Source organism: Talpa europaea, assembly GCF_964194135.1.
Source record: "Talpa europaea genome assembly, chromosome: 4".
In the NCBI taxonomy this organism is placed as follows: domain Eukaryota; kingdom Metazoa; phylum Chordata; class Mammalia; order Eulipotyphla; family Talpidae; genus Talpa; species Talpa europaea.
Genome location: NC_140070.1, coordinates 100,872,322 through 100,888,372, shown reverse-complemented (window position 1 = coordinate 100,888,372; position 16,051 = coordinate 100,872,322). Strand labels below are relative to the sequence as shown.

Below are 16,051 nucleotides of genomic sequence, written 5' to 3'. Positions count from 1 at the left end.
CACCTGGCCTATTGCTACAGAAAAGGCAATCAGTGGCGTTTCCTCCCAACCCCCATTCTTTTGACTTCTGTGTTGGACTACTGGTGGGCAGGGAGGGGGTGAGTGAGTGGTCCTTTGGGTGGGATTCTCTTTATTGCTTGCTGTAAAGGAAGCGTTTCAAGACAGGAACTCAGCATTTTATTCTGCTCTGTAACCTTTAAATAAGCCACTATCCTAAAATTCGACTGTTTCTATTATTTTTCCTGCTCTTTCATTCTTTTTCCTCCCAAGATTTACTGGTTAGCTTTTTGAAATGGTAATTTTTAAGATAAAGTTTGAAATGTTGACATGCATGAAGTGGTGTGTGGTTAGATCTGTGGGAGAAGATGCGTGCAGATGCCATGTGGGCTAGAGTATTAGCAGGTTGAAGATACTGAGTAACTGAGAATGGGTGAGTCCTCAGTTAAAGTCACATGCAGTCTACTAGCAACCCACCTACAATGGCCTGTTTGGAGCTATGAGTGGAAGTAAAATACAAGAAGTTACCTCTTTGTCCTCAAATAGTTTGAACATCATATTCCAGAACCTTCATGTTTGTGAGCATTTTAAGTCCATGTTCTTAAAAGAGGGGTACTTAGCCAGCTAATATTGTTACTAATCTTTTAAACTTCTGAGGCCCTGTCTTGAGAGCCTGAATATATTCTCATGTTTTTGTGGTTGGTTTGCATTTTTTACACTCTGAAATTTGCAGGGAGACACAGTATGACATAAAATATAAAGGCCGATCATATAGTTCATAAACTGGCTCAGAAAACTGTTCTTGCAGAGGAGTTCCCAACAGGTTTTCAGTGAAGACAGCATATGAGGAATTAGGCGTGTATACAGCTCCCCAAAGTGATTGCTATTTTTATTTTATTTTGTGATTGCTATGTTTAACTATTGGTTCCTAAAATATTTTGATGTTAAGAGTTTTTAAAAAAATTAATTGGCTAGTCTGTCTTCAGGCATTCAACAAATATATATTGAACACCAAGCACTATATTTGGCATTAGAATATAGCAATGAATGAAAAATACAAAGACCCTCACAGAGATTACAATGTGGGAGCTGCAGAATATTCCTTATATAAATGTATAATGTCTCTTGGTAGTAGTAATAAGTGTAAAGAGAAAATATGGCAAGGAAGTAGAAGGTGCTAGAGTGACATTACTAGAAAGTATCTTTGACTAGTTAATTATTGAACACAGATCAGATGAAACGAGACTGAGCCATATATATAGTTTTGGGGGAGGGGATGGTTGAGGGGGATTTCCACATTCCAGTAACAGCAGAAGCAGTGCCCTGGAGTGATAACAATTCTGGTGCATGAGAAGACACAAGATAACCCATTTATTGGTTGTTTTTTGTAATGTGGCCTGAGTGGGGGAGGCTGGGAAATCTGCCATGTCATTATTCTTTGGGCTGTTGAAAATAGACTTCTTTTGGCTAGCAAACATTTTTGATGAAATTACTTCATGATGAAAGGGTGGTCTGGGCTTTAAGATCTCAGCAAAATGATCCCAACTCAATCCTGTCATTGAAATGTAGACTAGATAATGTATTTCAGACAATGGATGACTAGTAAGCTGTCATGATTTCTCCTTTCCAGTTTGAGCTGTCTTGGTCATCTCTTAAAGGAGGGCCAGTGCCAGATAGGCTAAACAAATGCTTGAATATAGGAACTAAAAATTAATTTTGGCTTTTGGAATTGCAAAGTGCCCCCATCTCCTTCCAGGTAGGACGGTATCAGGAGGCTAAAACCCTTGAGCTTATTATGCTCCTAGCCATTGCAACTGTTTCAGGTGACACAGTCAGCAAGTTGCTGGTTACCTGTGTATTTCTTGTTACTTGTGGATCATGTGAAAGAAAGGACACCATCCTTCTTAGTGATAGGACATACATACCCATTAAAGATTGCTTTCCTGTAATCGTTTTTATGTTGGGGAATTAAGTTGCATATGGGAAAAATGGTATAGCAAAACATCAGTTGGCTGAAGTTGGATTAATGGAAAAGGAAAGATGTCTAACTAGTTGTATGGGCAGTTTATGGTGAGTAAATGTGTCAGGCGTAGGTAGAAGTTCAGAAGCATAAGCATAAGGAAAATATTTCTCAGTATCCTATTTGCTTTGACTCCCTGTTAATTCCCTATTCTACTTTCTCTTCCTTCCCTATCAATCACCAGTGCCACCCCAATTTCTATTCACTTAGCAATTATGTGACAGACACTGCTGGGTACCAGTGATAGTGATGTTCAGAGTTCATTAGTAGGAGGCAGACTAATTAGTAGTTGTAAAAACTGTGTTTAGTAAAGCAAATACTTAAAGGATGCAGAGAAAGAAAGCTTGGAACCTGTGGTGTCAGGGAAGACTTCACTGAAGCAGTAACATACCAGATGCATTTTGAAGGACCAGGAGTTTACCCCAGAGGTGAGGAAGCAGACTTAATGCGGCAGGAAGGGGAAGGCATAAACTCAAGGCATGCACTAGGTTTTTTAAATAGCTAGTACCATAATGCTAGAGAATTGGGCAAGGACTAGATTACAGAGGGAGTTGAATTGTGCATTAAGAAATTTGGATTTTTTAAAACATTCTAAAAGTGGCATGCTTGAACACTGCATGAGGAAAGTCAGAATCTCGAGGGTGAGGCACTAATAGGCAGTTTCATAAGCTCTTCAAGAAATCTGGGAACTTTTTAAGGCAGAAGACAGCTAATGAAAAAATATTAAACAAATAACTTCAGACTTAATATTTCACAGGGTTCTCAAATCAAGGATTCTCAAAGTATGATTTCTGGACTGGCAGCATCACCTAACTGGGAACTTGTTAGAATGGGGATTATCAAGCCCTACCCCAAACCTACTAAGAAACTCTGGATGGAGTCCAGAAGTTTGTTTCAACACATTCTCCAGTTAAATCTGATGTATGCTAAAGTTTGAGACTCTGAAGACAACTTTGGCACCAATATGTAGGCTAGGTTTGAACAATGTCAATGAGACATCTTGGAGACCAGTCAGCCAATCATTATGAAAGTATGCTTACAGAATTGGAGCGGGAGGCGACTGCTTGTGGTAGAAAAAGTCATGGCATAAAGTAATGTAGGGAAAGTATGTGGAGTGAAAAGGATAGAATTCGGATCAGTAACAGAACACAAGGGTAGAGGAAGAGGAAGTGTTCAAATGAACAAGACTAACAAAGTCCAACAGAGGAGATTAATTCATGTTTCAAGGGGGAAAAAAGACCAATTGTATCAAAGAGGGAAATCAAGAGAAGTGACTGTTGGATCTAGTTGTTAGATCATTGGGTAACTGTAGCAAGAAAATTTCAATGGAGTAATGGTGATGGCGGTCTAATTGCAGTTGGTCTAACATAATGAATGAAGAAGTAAGCAGTGAAAATTGAAGACTCTTGAAGAAACTAGAGGCCAAAGATAGTAAAGGGGAGGCATGGTTGGAGAAGGTGTTTAAGAAAGCAGGGATTTTTTTAGCATGTTTATATGCTGCAGGATAGAAGCCTGAAGAGAACAAGGCTGAATGTAGAGGAGTTAGAGAATAATGGATGCAAGGAGATTGAGAACACAGGAGTCTTGGGATCTCTTAGGGAAAGGAGAACTCTTCCTCTGAGCTACACAGGAGTTACGTACCATATATGCATAAAGGGAAGTGGCAGTGGGAGGCTAGAGAAACAATATAAACTGAAGAAATAAGTTATTATTGTGGGGGGATGAATAATAGTCTTTGTGAATTCAGGGAATGAGTTCACTGTGGTGGTAGGTCATGAATTTCTAAAGGCTCTCATCCCAGGGTTTTGTGGTTTTCTCTGCTCTGACTCAATGGACAAAGTAAAAGGGCAGAGAAGATGGGTGGTAGTAACAGTCCTGGTCCTAGTTTGGAGGTTTGCCAAGCAGGTATGATTGAAGGCTAGTGGTCAAGGGAGTTTGTGAGCCTGGTGAGTGTAGTTGAGATGAGGCACCCTGAGGTCTGGAAAGGAATGAAGTGTGGTGGGTGTATTTTCTGTCAGGAAGAGTAGGTGGACCAGGTATTAGTAATCTTGAGCAAACAGAAGGAATAAAGGAGCTCAGATATGATATACTGAGAATGAAATATGGGAGTCTAGGGTCAGAGTTCTGGAATGTGAAACAGCCTGATGTATAACCCTGGAAGCAAATTCCCGGTACTAAGTAGAGGCAAAAAGCGTGAACAATTGTAGCAAGGGTGTTTAGTGGGTTTACCTTGGGAACATAAAGTCATCTGGAATGATGGTGGACATGAGATATGGCCACAAAGATTGATAAACGTTAAAATGGCTGGGGTGTCATACATTTTGGTGACAGGATTTTTGTATGACACGGGAATCAGTAGTGATGCAGAAGTAGGAGGTATTGGCTTTTTGTAATATGTGTAAAGTGGGAAAACTGTACACCCTTTTGTGCATGGGAAAAAAGTGTCCTGGGGAGCGTCAAATGTTACTGAAGTCCAAGAAGTGGAGGCAGCATCTAGTGAAGAGATTGGGTTGTAGGGGAGTTTATAAGGAGAGAAGAATTCCAGGGGAACTGTAGGAAGAATCAGGGGTGAGGGGAACTATGTGTTGGGGTGGGGAGGGGAGATTTAGGCGAGAACAACAGGAATGTGGGAGTCGGATACACAGGGAGAAAGCCATGTGGGGCAGGAGTGAAGGAGGACAGGCGCAGGCCTCTGTGGAATAAGGTCCTAAATACAATATTGTTGCCAAAGTAATATTTCTGTCCCCTTGGCAATGATATTTTTCATTGAAAATCCTACTAGTGGGCCTGTCATTTTGATCCTTCGAGTGCCCCCTCCCCCTGTTTTGCAATAACGTGTAGCAGGATAACAAACTTTGCTTTTTTAGCTCCCAGAGTACCATTAGCATAATCTCTCAAATGAAAGAATTGTCCTTCTTGATTGATTCAACTGATAGAAAAATTGAGTTCACATTTGTGCAGGTGGGACCACAACCCTGTAACTTCTTAAGCTGAGGCGTTTTGAGTAGCAATAGTTTTCTTCTTCTCATTTTTCCAAATATTAGCCACTGATTTATACTGGATATCATGGTGATGTGTGATTATAAAAATAATAAGGTGAAGTTGCATATATCTGACAATTATTAAGAAATAAAATAACAAAAATTTACTGAAGCAAATCATCAGCAATTTTGCTGAGACCAACCCTTGAAGTAATAAAATGACATGAAATGGAGCAAACTAGAACAATGAGACTAAACTATTATTAATTTTGATAATCCCACTTCCTCCTCTATTTCACATTGCCATCATAAGCATTATATTTTATATCATTTATTAGAATACATTTTTAAAGCATAACAATCTGTTTCAATTACACTTAAAAGTCTATGGATAGGTTTAATATTTATACTTTTTTAATCAATAGGAAAACATTTTGATTATACCTTTGGAAACATTTGTTGAGCTTAACAGCTGAAATCATGTGACTTTCTAATAAAATCGTTTGAAAAAGTGCTTTACCTTGCAGAATTATAAGCCAGGAAGTACTACGGCATTAAGTTATTGCAAAGCATTATGATTCATCTTGTAAAACACAGTTATGTACTTCATGGGTTTCTTATAATATAACTGCATTCTCTTTCATCCTCATAGAGAAGTGATCCCTGCTTTGCTTTTGAACCTTAAGGCTATGAGATTATCTACTGTATGCCGGTCAATCTCTGGTGGCCCCCTAATTTGACACTGTGGACAAACACTGACCTCACAATCATCTGCCATCTTCTCCACTTTTCCATATTTAGAAAGGTGCTTACCTGCTCTTCTGGCCTTTAGAAAGATTTTGATAAAGGAAGACACATTCTTTATCATTCCATATTTTGAGTTGGCCTTTCTACTGGAAGTTCCTAAAAACATACTTCTGGCAATCTTAATCCCAAGATTCATGTTGCCATCAGATAGGACAAGCCGTGGTAGAGTATGGCCCTAACCAATCATGGTGAGAACTGAAATTACTGTGAGCTATTCCCTTTCTTATCTTAGGCGACTGAATTTTAAGTTCTCCAGGAACTCTGCAAGCAGGAATACAAGGCCTGCATAGAGAAATGACAAATGTGATTATCATGTGCTAAACACTAGATATGAAACTAACAGCTTATCTTGGACCTATGACTTCATCATCAACAGGAGTTAACTCATTTTTTGATGACGGAAGTCTCTAAAAGCCTATCTCAAGGAGTGTGGAATGCTGCTATTACCTTGCTCATTTGCAGAGGATCCCACAGGGCTTCACAACCAAACCAATTAAAGCCATGTAAATCCTCAGGACTATTTTAGTTGCCACTTTCTCATTTTTTTTTAAATGATCAAAGCAAATTCTCAACACCCGAGTGTCTCACTGGATCTCCAATTTACACTTCTGTTTAATTTGATTATTTTAAGTCAGTAGTATTTTATTTTTTTAAATTGAGAATTCTTCGATAAAGTCAGTAATAGGAACAGCATTAACAATCCTATTAACAATTTCCATGGGCCACATTTTTTCTCCTTCTGATATCATTTGGAAACCTAATGGTTGTAAATTTTGCTCTCGATTGTTCATGGACTGTTTGCTTCATTTGCTACTACTCCTTCCTCTTTTTCATTAGACTCTTCAAGGATTTAAGAATATTAAGGTACCCAGGCAGTATTATCTAAGCCATTGATAAATATTTGTTGAGGATGCTGATAACTAGACTTAAAAAATTTCCCCAGAATCTAAAAGTTTGACTTTGGCAATATCTTGAATTTTTGGAGTTAGATTAGACTCAAGTGTCTAGGGGATTCTTGATCAGGTGACTTCATATTCCATGTGAAACAGAATAAAAACTAAATTCCCTATATCTGGTCCATTTTGACCACAAAATTGGCTCAGGAGGGCCATTTTGCCAGTAAATATAGGTTATTAACATCCAAAGTAACCATTCATGCTAAAAGAAAACATTAGGACATCATGCATTTCACTTCAGATGCAACATTTGAAGTCAGCCACACTTGTGTTGAAGACTGAGAGTTGTGGTGAAGGAACCCTTTGAAAGTTAGATTGTGTAGCCCTTTCCAGAGCACCAGGTAGACCCTCCTAAAAAAGGCCTCTTAAAGGCCCTCTTCTGCTCCTCCCCTGGGTAGAAACAGGCAATCTGATTCCCCTCCAGCCACTCCCAGGGGGTCCATGTTTCTATTCCGGACTAGGTGACCACAGAGGTTATCTCAGGACATTTGGGGGGAACCATTTCAGGGAAAAATATAATGAGTTTTCTTTGCCAGAGAATGGAATTTCATCAGCATCAGGCTAGCCCCAGCCTGTAAGTTTACGAATGTTTGTTGACAATGGACAGGCTGGGAGCTTGTTAAAAGAGAGGACCACACCAGCAGCGGCACACTGAGAAGGCGAGCCAGCTTTAAGGCCTTCTGGACTGGCTGACTAGGAAAGCTCCCAATAGGGAGTGTCTCATGACATCCACATACCCATGTCCTGAGGATGAGGCAAAGGTGTCAGCACAGAAGGAGAGGGCAGCTATTTTATAAATCTACATCTACGCTTTAACCATTAGAATTGAACTCATTTGTTAATATGTACTTGGTAGCTTCTCAGTCTATCCCTAAATAAAAATATATCCTGCATTACCAACAAAAATTCAAAATGATCATAAAATAGTTTAAATAGCTCACTACTCGATTCAGAGTTCTGATGATGAAACAAAGTGCAGTTCTTCCTTCCTTCTCTCACAGTCTAACTGGGTCATGGTCTTTATCAAAGTGTAGACACCACAGTGCACTGAGACTGACAGAAAGCCCATGTGTCCACATTTTCTGATAAGGGAGGAATGTTCTTTCCAAATCTTCTGAACATGGCTTTTCTCATCTGTCACCACTATATTTCTTCACCTTGCTTGCCTGGGGGGAAATACTTATACCCAAGGGCTTTACTTAATGGTTGATGTCCCATTGGCTGTTGGTTCAGTCTCGCTCATCTGAGGAGAATGTAAAAACAGAGCAAAAGATACTAACTATTGCCCTGCTTACTCATCTCAGTGCCTTCTGAGAGCAACTCATCTGAACTTATCTCTGCCATAAACACTGGCTTTGAAGGAAAAGATTTCAAAACTGTAAGGCTTATCCGGGAACAGGGAAAGAGAAATATGTATCTGTTGCAGGTGTCAGCTTCCGGTTTCTCACAGGAGGAGCTCACTTTCAGTTCATTCCCCACCCAGCCCAGCACTAGCTTTTGTTGTAAAGTCAACCCAGAGGTACTGCTAGCCCTTACACAAATTTCTTCAGTAACGGAGCTTCTGGACAGAGTTTAGCCAGACGTGAATCTGAGAAGAGGTGCATGTGGGGCTAAAAACAGGTCCTATTTTTCCTTGTTTCTCAAACAAGATAGTCATTTTAGTAAGTTGTAAAATGTTGATAACTTGATAGCTTTTGCTTTGAGAAGGGCTCCTGTGAAGCCCTTTTTTGGGGGAGCACCAAAATCTGCCAGCAAGTTATATTAGTTTTCCTTCCTCTTTCCAGCTGAAAAGGAACCAGAAGTTCTGAATAACTAGAATAAAATCAGATTGGTTTTATTGCTTCTGCTTGCATACAGAAAAGAGAATAAAAAGTCTGAGTGTCTGGAGTGGGTGGTAGATGAAGGGACTTATGGAAGGGAGAAGGGTGCCTCAAATCTGCTCTTCAGCAATGGGAAGAGGGAAGCCACCCGATCACTAAAATGAAAAACATTTTCAAGAAAAGCAGCTCTCACCAAGTAGTATCTGGTGGCCAGATAGGGTGGCCATCAATTTCCTTATCTACTGGGGCTTCCCCTTTATCCCCTCCTTACTGCTGGTCCCTGCCTAGCACAGAAGGTGAAGCTGAGTTAGAAGTGTTTCCTACCAATAGCTCACCAATTTGAACAAACTAAGTGCAGAGTTCTGCCTATGTGTGAGGCTTTTCTCTAAGATCTCGTCCCAGTCATGGGCTGGTACTGGAAAGAAAGCAGGTCACATCACTATTGCACACCTGAATGGAGATTCGGCACATTTCACTGTGGTAACCTTCAGCTCTGCCCCACTCTGCCCAGCAACGAAATTCACAAATCAAAGGTCAGGATATGACAATTGGAGGCTCAAATTAATAAGAACCAGAGTCTTGGATTGTGCCAGCCTCAAAATTTGCTCTTGAGTACAGAGTCTGATTTTCTATGCTGGTCTACGGTGCTATCTCGGACAGGTCTGTAGGGAATCAGGGGAAAGAGCATAGGTTGAACCCATCCACTTGGATATCTAAGTATGTTAGTTTGCATTTCGAAATCTGCCTCTATTCTGGATAGTACACCTTTACAAAGCTTGTCAGAAAACTGGTCTAAAAGAACACATGCTTTAAAGAGCATCAGAAAGCATGTAGTAAACAGGAAGTCTTCCAACCTCAATAGCGACAGTTTCCAACAGGCGCAAAGGATGCCTTTTCCTTTCAGGAGACATCATAGCCAATACTCATCAGTAATAGGTAACGGTAATGGGGGAATAACACAACTCACGGATAAGCCCCAAATCTCACTGAACCCAAGCCCTGCATCTTCTTCCCTTGCCTGATCTTCTGCCTGCTCTAAATACAACTCAATTCCATCTCTGAGAGCTTCCCTTGACCTTTCTTCTGACAGATGAACTAATTAATAATTGGTCAAAAGGCCGAAGAAAGAAGAGGTCAAAATAAGCCCAAACTTGGATAACTTGCGTCTGGAATAATAACAAGTTGGCCCTGTGACAGTTTCCAGATGAATCATGACTTTCTGTCAAACACCAGCAGGTGAACTGATGTCATTCTATTTGCCTCCCACTTCTTCCATCCAGAATCACTGATCTCCGCTGGGGCTGGTAAAAACAGCTGGTTGAGGTCTCTAGTCTCTGACCATTCTTAGGGATGGTCATTTTATTCCTAAGAGTAACTCCTTCTGGTGTGACCCATGTGTTTTCAGCTAATTCCCCACAAAGAAGACCAGGGGAAACTGTTTGGGTGGGACTTCTGATAGGGGACAGCAGGACCTTGGAATCTGTGGATGAGGTGGGTGGGTGGTCCATAATGGGGAAGGGAGGACTAAATAAGATTAGGCTCTGAGGTCTTCCTGGCCTTGACCTGTGGAAAGGCTTAGAACCCCCTGATGGTCGTTCTATTTTTGAAGAAAAAAGGTTGTCCCCGAATGGTTCTGTCTCTGATGTGCGCTTCCTGCATTGCACTGCTGCATCCTGGGTGGACAAGTTAGCCAGTCCTGGGTCTGGAGCAAGGATGGGCCCCTCGCACTTGTGGCGTGCAGAGGCATCCATTGGCGAGGACTCGTGGGCTCCCATATCTTGCTTTGGTTTCTCTTCCTTCGGGCTGTCCAAGGAGGAGACAGAATCGTCTTTGGCAGGTTTCCGAGAGGTGCCACTAGTGGAGCTGGGTTCCTCCTGGCCCCTGTCCGGAGGTTGAGCACCACTCTCCCCCGTGCTCTGAGAGGGTAGAGGCTGTGGGATCTGTGTGTACTGAATCTTGGGTGGGATGACTGGCACTGCCCTGGCCTGGCACATTTTGACCATGAAGGAGGTTCTCACAGCTGACACACTCACAGGAGCTGAGTTACGGCGGCCTGTCAGGGCGTGAGCAACAATGTCCAGGTCCTGAGTGTCCTGGGAGTAAACCCTCCAGGGGTCTACTCTGCAGTGAGGTGAGGCCATCCACGTGAACTTTGGGTCTCCTGCCTCAGCGAGCTGCATTCCAGGTGAAGCAAATGAGGCCACATTCTCAAACCGAAAGAGGTCAGTAATGGGGATGGCAGCGTCCAAGTTGAGGGAAGAAGGCCTGTTTTTTCCTTTTAGGGGCCCACACTCAGTGCTCTTCAGCTGTAACTTCGGGGGGTGCGCTCCAGGCGAGGTGCTGTCCTGTGTGGTAGGTAAACTCACCTTGCTGCTCTCTGGTTGCGGTACACTACCTTGCTCAATCTGAAGGTTGCTGTGCCCCAGGTGCGTGCCTGATTCCTTACCCTCTGCTAGGTTGACAGGGCTGGTTTCTGCTGGTTTGGGCTGCAAACCATCTGATCCCTTCTGGAAGGGAAGAGCTTCTGTCCCTTTCAGGCCAGAGAACTCCCTGAAGGACCTCAAGACTTTCTCATCGCATCCAGTAATCTCCCTGTTGGGTGCCAAGGGCTGCAGAGGGTCAGAATTCCTCTGTGTGTCAAGATTAGCACAGCTGCTAGAAGACGGGCCCCCAAGAGTCCACTGGTCATTGACAGTGGTTTTGCTGTCTAGGGAATGGCTCTGGCGTAGGCTGGGCCTGTGGGAAAGCCTCTTCTCTAATCGGTGACCCTGGAGGCTATGCATCTGGGCCTCTTGCACATCCTTCAGGGTGGGGGAGTGAAGGGGACTGGTCACCCACTGGGGCTCCTCCCAGGGTTCCACCATCTCCAGGCCGTGCTGGGCAATGTCTGTCACAGTGTCGTCTTCATCACAGTCGGAGGGCTCCTGTACTGAATGGGCCACATCCCCCTCTCCTTGTCGCCGGGTGTCGCCCACCCTTGTTGGGCTTGGAAAACCAGAGTCTTTTCCATCTGGAGCTGCATTCTTTGAATTTTGCTTTTCACTTGGTCCTGGAGAGGGGTCTTCTCCCTGGCAAAGGCTGGGGACCCCAGGGCTGCCTTTGCACTTAAGCTGATCGATAGATGGGTCTGTCCTCAAGTTCTTGGAAGCATCATCTTCTCTCTCAGGGCTGTCCTTGGGAGGCAGGACTGCGGGTGCCTCCTCCAGGGGAGTTGGAGGGGGAGGAGCAGGCGGGAGCAGAGGAGAGAGATTCCCTGGGTCCCCCACCTGCACCCTTGCGTGTGGCGAGGCCGTCTCAAAGGGAACTATTTCCAAGGGAGCCAGGCAGCTGGGATCTGGGCGCCGGCCCTTGTCCGGTTCGGGGGTGGGGAGGCCACAGGTGGTCTCCGAAGAAGGCCCCTGTGTGCTCTGATGGGCAGGATCCCTCGCCCGCTCACCCTGCAGGGCGGAGGCTGGAGCTGGGGCGGAGCCGCAAGGCAAGTGTCCGGGCGCCCCTGGGGAAACCAAGGTCCCAGGACTGGGCTCAGGGGTCTGCGTTGGGCTGGTCTTTACAGGAGGCGGTGGTACCGAGGAGAGCTCCTCCTCAGATTCAATGATTTTCAGCTCCTGTTGAATCTCAGGCCAGATCAGGGCATTAGCTAGATCATCTTCATCCTGAAAAAAGAAAAGAAAAAAAAAACTGATTGTATTAGTACCAAAGACTTTTTCAGTGCTCGCATCTGCACTGCTTTGCAGTGGGAATGAAGAAAAAGGAGCTGTACTAGGCTGCACTACCCTGCAAATAAGGAATTCTGCATTTATAACTGGGTGTGTATTCAGTGTTTACCATGTGGCAAAACATACTCAAACTCTGTTTTCTTGTTTAATTTTTCCACCAACCCTAAGAGATAAATACTATAATTAACTTTCATTTTAGAAATGAGGAGACCTGTGTTCAAACAGATTTAAATTTTTATCCAAGTCACATAGCAACAGACCAGGCTTGAAATCCATCTCTGTCTACACCAGAACATAAGTACTTAATCCCTGTGCACTGTTGCCTCATAAAACAAACAAACCCCCTGGTCTCACTTAACCTCATCTTTATGGGTGGCTCACAAGAATGAGAGCCTCCCCAAGGCATGAAAATGTTGCCCTGCCATCTGCTTTCTAAATAAATAAATACAGCATTTTCTTATGACCAAAGGAAAAAATACTCAACATCTGAAAATGGTGTGCAGGCTTTTCTGAGAAGTGTGACCTGCTGCCAACTTAGCATCATTTCTTGCCAGCCTCCAAGAAGCCTGGAACAGTGACCTTCTTGCACACACAGCGATAGAGTGCTCAGCAGAGTGCTTGGCACGAAGTAGGTGTTGTTTTTTTCTTTTCTGTTCTATTCTTTCTCTCCACACCTACTCACACTTTTTGTTACATAAGGAACAAATGCATGAATCTGATAACTTTCATTTTTTCATCTTCACGTTTTTAAAAAATAAATTGCACAAAACAGGGGTTCTGTTAATGATTTGGATGGGACAATTAAAAATTAATTTTTTCCTTGTCTACTTTTTTACAACAACCATTTTTTTCCTTTTCTTTATTATTTCCCCACCACCACCATTCCTATGTCCCTTGTCTGTTTCCTTCTCTCCTCCCTCTTAACCTCAGAGGCCTCGTGTTTGTTGATGCCTCCTAGTTGTTGAAAGTATTTCACATTACCGAATTGTGTGCCGTGTAAATGTCCGGTATTTGTTTATGTGGTTCTGATTTGCTTTATTACACAAAATTCTCCACTCTTCATCCATTTTGTTGAAAATGGCTGCATTTCACTTATCTTATGGCGGAGTAGTATTCTATAGTATGGAAATACTCTATCCTCTTCATCTGATCATCTGCTGGTAGATATTTAAGCTGCTTCTGTATCCTACTTATTGCAAATAATGTTGCTGTGAACATTGTGAAACGTAGACTTTTTTTGTGGTGATCATTTCATGTTGTTTAGATAGATGCCCAAGAGTGGGATTGCTGGGTCATACAGTATTTCCATTTTTACTTTTTTAAGGCAAATCCAGATTGTTTTCCATAATGGTTACTTACACCAATTTACATCTATACTAACAGTGCAACAGAGTTCCTTTTTTATCTCCAGCACTTCTTGTTGGAGGTCTTTTTAATATGTCCACTAGGTTTTTTAAAGTACCGTGTCATTGGTTGTGAAATGCTGTCTCATTGTGGCTTTACTATGAATTCTCTTACTGGAAGTTATAATGCAAAAGTCTTACAGGAGCCTTTATTCAGTGTTCCTGAGGACACTGTGGCACCCATGCATTGTTCTAACTCCTGGGTCTTTTGGGTATTTTGTGCATATTCTGGAAACCAAGGCCTTGGAAGCAAGTTAGAGACAAAATCTTCCATTTCCCATTTGGCACACTCCTCCAGGTCACAGAGCTGCCTCACAAATGTTAGCTACTTCTCTGGATATCCCTAGAAAACCTCCTCACACCTTCATCCTATGCAAATACATCTCATAAAATCTTGAACAATTAATTCCACCTCTAAAAAGTAGAAGAGGGGAAGTGAACTCTCACACCACATTTTAACTTCTCTAGAAACCATAGGAGGAAAGATTGGATCCTGGATAGCTTTCAGAAATTTAACAAACAAACACAGATAATTGTCTATCCAGGATATTTGGAAGAGACCTGGATTTCATAAATGGTCATTCTATTTGGGACTAGTGCATAATATGTATGTTTTGTGCTGCTTCTAGGATTGAATGTCATTATATTCCAAGGGCATGTGAATTCAGGTCAGAGATATTTAGAGTTGAGTCTGTCTAAGGAATCTGAGCTAGACAGTTCCTTCCTATTACCAAGACCTCTGAAAAGTCTACTGCAAGATAAATCCCAGATCTGATTAAAATGTTGTCTCTTAACTTTTCTGTAGCAGAAACTGGTTATTAAAAAGCAAAAATAATCTACCAGAAGATGTACCAAGAGCTCTTGGGGAAAAAAGGACTTTGCTGGCTGCTCTGGGTAACGAGTCAATCTTACCATCTCATGGGGAAACACTGCTTCAGTTCTGGCCTTGGGGCTCTCCTGTGGAGCACCGGACTCTGTCTGGTCAGCCTCTCCTCCCTCCTTCACCGCCTTCTCTGGATTCAGCCTCTTTTCTAATTCAGTTGAATGTTGAGAGTCCATGAGGATTTCTGAGGTTTTCTTCTCCAGTTGGGTGTCTGGCTCCAAAGGAAGGCCTTTGCTGCATTCCACTGTCCTCACTGCTTCAGATACTGGTTTGGCATCTTCTGGAGACACCTTCTTAGGTGCAGATGCTGCAATGAGGATGAGAGTGATAAATTGAAGGAGATTCCACTGTGCTCCATGCACTCCCTTCCCAGCAGGATAACTATAATGAGTAGTCCTGCTTCACAAAGAGGGAGAGAACCCTCCCAGTTTGTTGCCCCTTCACATTCTTTACTCTAGCAATCCTAGCAATGCCCCGTCCTCAGATCCCAGAGTCATAGAATTTCAGAGATGAGAGAGACCCTGAACACCATCTTGTTCATTGTTTCTTTTTCTTTCTTTCTTTTTTTTTTTTTTATAGAGGCATGTAATTTATTTATTTGTTTGTTTGTTTGTTTGTTTATACATGCACTGGGTACAGTCAGAAGCGTGGGAGGGTGAGAGAATTCACCAGAGCCAGAGCTGGGAGCAGAGCAGGCAGAAGGACCAAAGTACACTGCTGAGGGGAGCAGCGGGCAGCAGGAGAGGTTTGCGCGCCATGCGGGACCCTCCTCTGGTGGCTGGGGAGCAGCCGGGGATTGAACCGGCGCCGCAGAGGCCGCGGGCAGCTTCGCAACCCAGTGCTCAACCGCTGCGCCACCGGGGAGGCCCATCTTGTTCATTGTTTCTTAACTGGGGGACATATTGCTCCTTCCCTTCACAGAAGACATCTGCCAATGTCTGGAGGCATTTTTGGCATCACAGCTGGGTGGAGGTGGGAGTGGAGGTGGTGGTGGCTACTGGCATGCTGTAGGTAGAAGCCAGAGATACTGCTAGATATCTAACAAAGCATCATGTAACTCCCCACAGTAAAGAATTACCCAGCCCAAAATGTCAATAATGTGAAGACTGAGAAAACTTACTTTAATCCATTCTTTCACTTCACAGATAAGTAAATAAATTCAGACCCTGAAAAGTCAAGCTTATTGCCTCCGGTTGTATTTTGATTATGATTGACAACTTCCTGTATGAATCTTCCCAAAGGTTATCTACACATTAACTTGGATATGTCTAAAGTGATAAACCTCTAATCTTAAGCATCTACCTGGCAGGAGAGAGGGAAGCCAACCTCAAGTTTGGCCTCTACCGCTTTGTACAAAGAGGCCCCATTACATTGTATAAGGCTGTTTCCACAGTATAGAATAAAGACTTAGGACCTAAGATAGTGATTGGTGCATAGCAGATTAAAATTAATTATAGTTAATTATAAT

The 16,051-nt window shown here is 42.8% G+C and overlaps 1 protein-coding gene across 1 annotated transcript in view; it reads right to left on the bottom strand.

The window, feature by feature from the left end:
• Nucleotides 1-9,828: 9,828 nt before the first annotated feature.
• ARHGAP31 (Rho GTPase activating protein 31) overlaps nucleotides 9,829-16,051 on the bottom strand; it is a gene marked incomplete at both ends in the record, with an annotated part of 95,952 nt that continues 89,729 nt past the window's right edge. Inside the window, 2 exons of the mRNA XM_084232244.1 lie at nucleotides 9,829-12,234; nucleotides 14,613-14,890. Coding sequence (XP_084088370.1) covers nucleotides 9,829-12,234; nucleotides 14,613-14,890 — 2,684 coding nt within the window. The remainder of the gene's footprint in view (nucleotides 12,235-14,612; nucleotides 14,891-16,051) is intronic.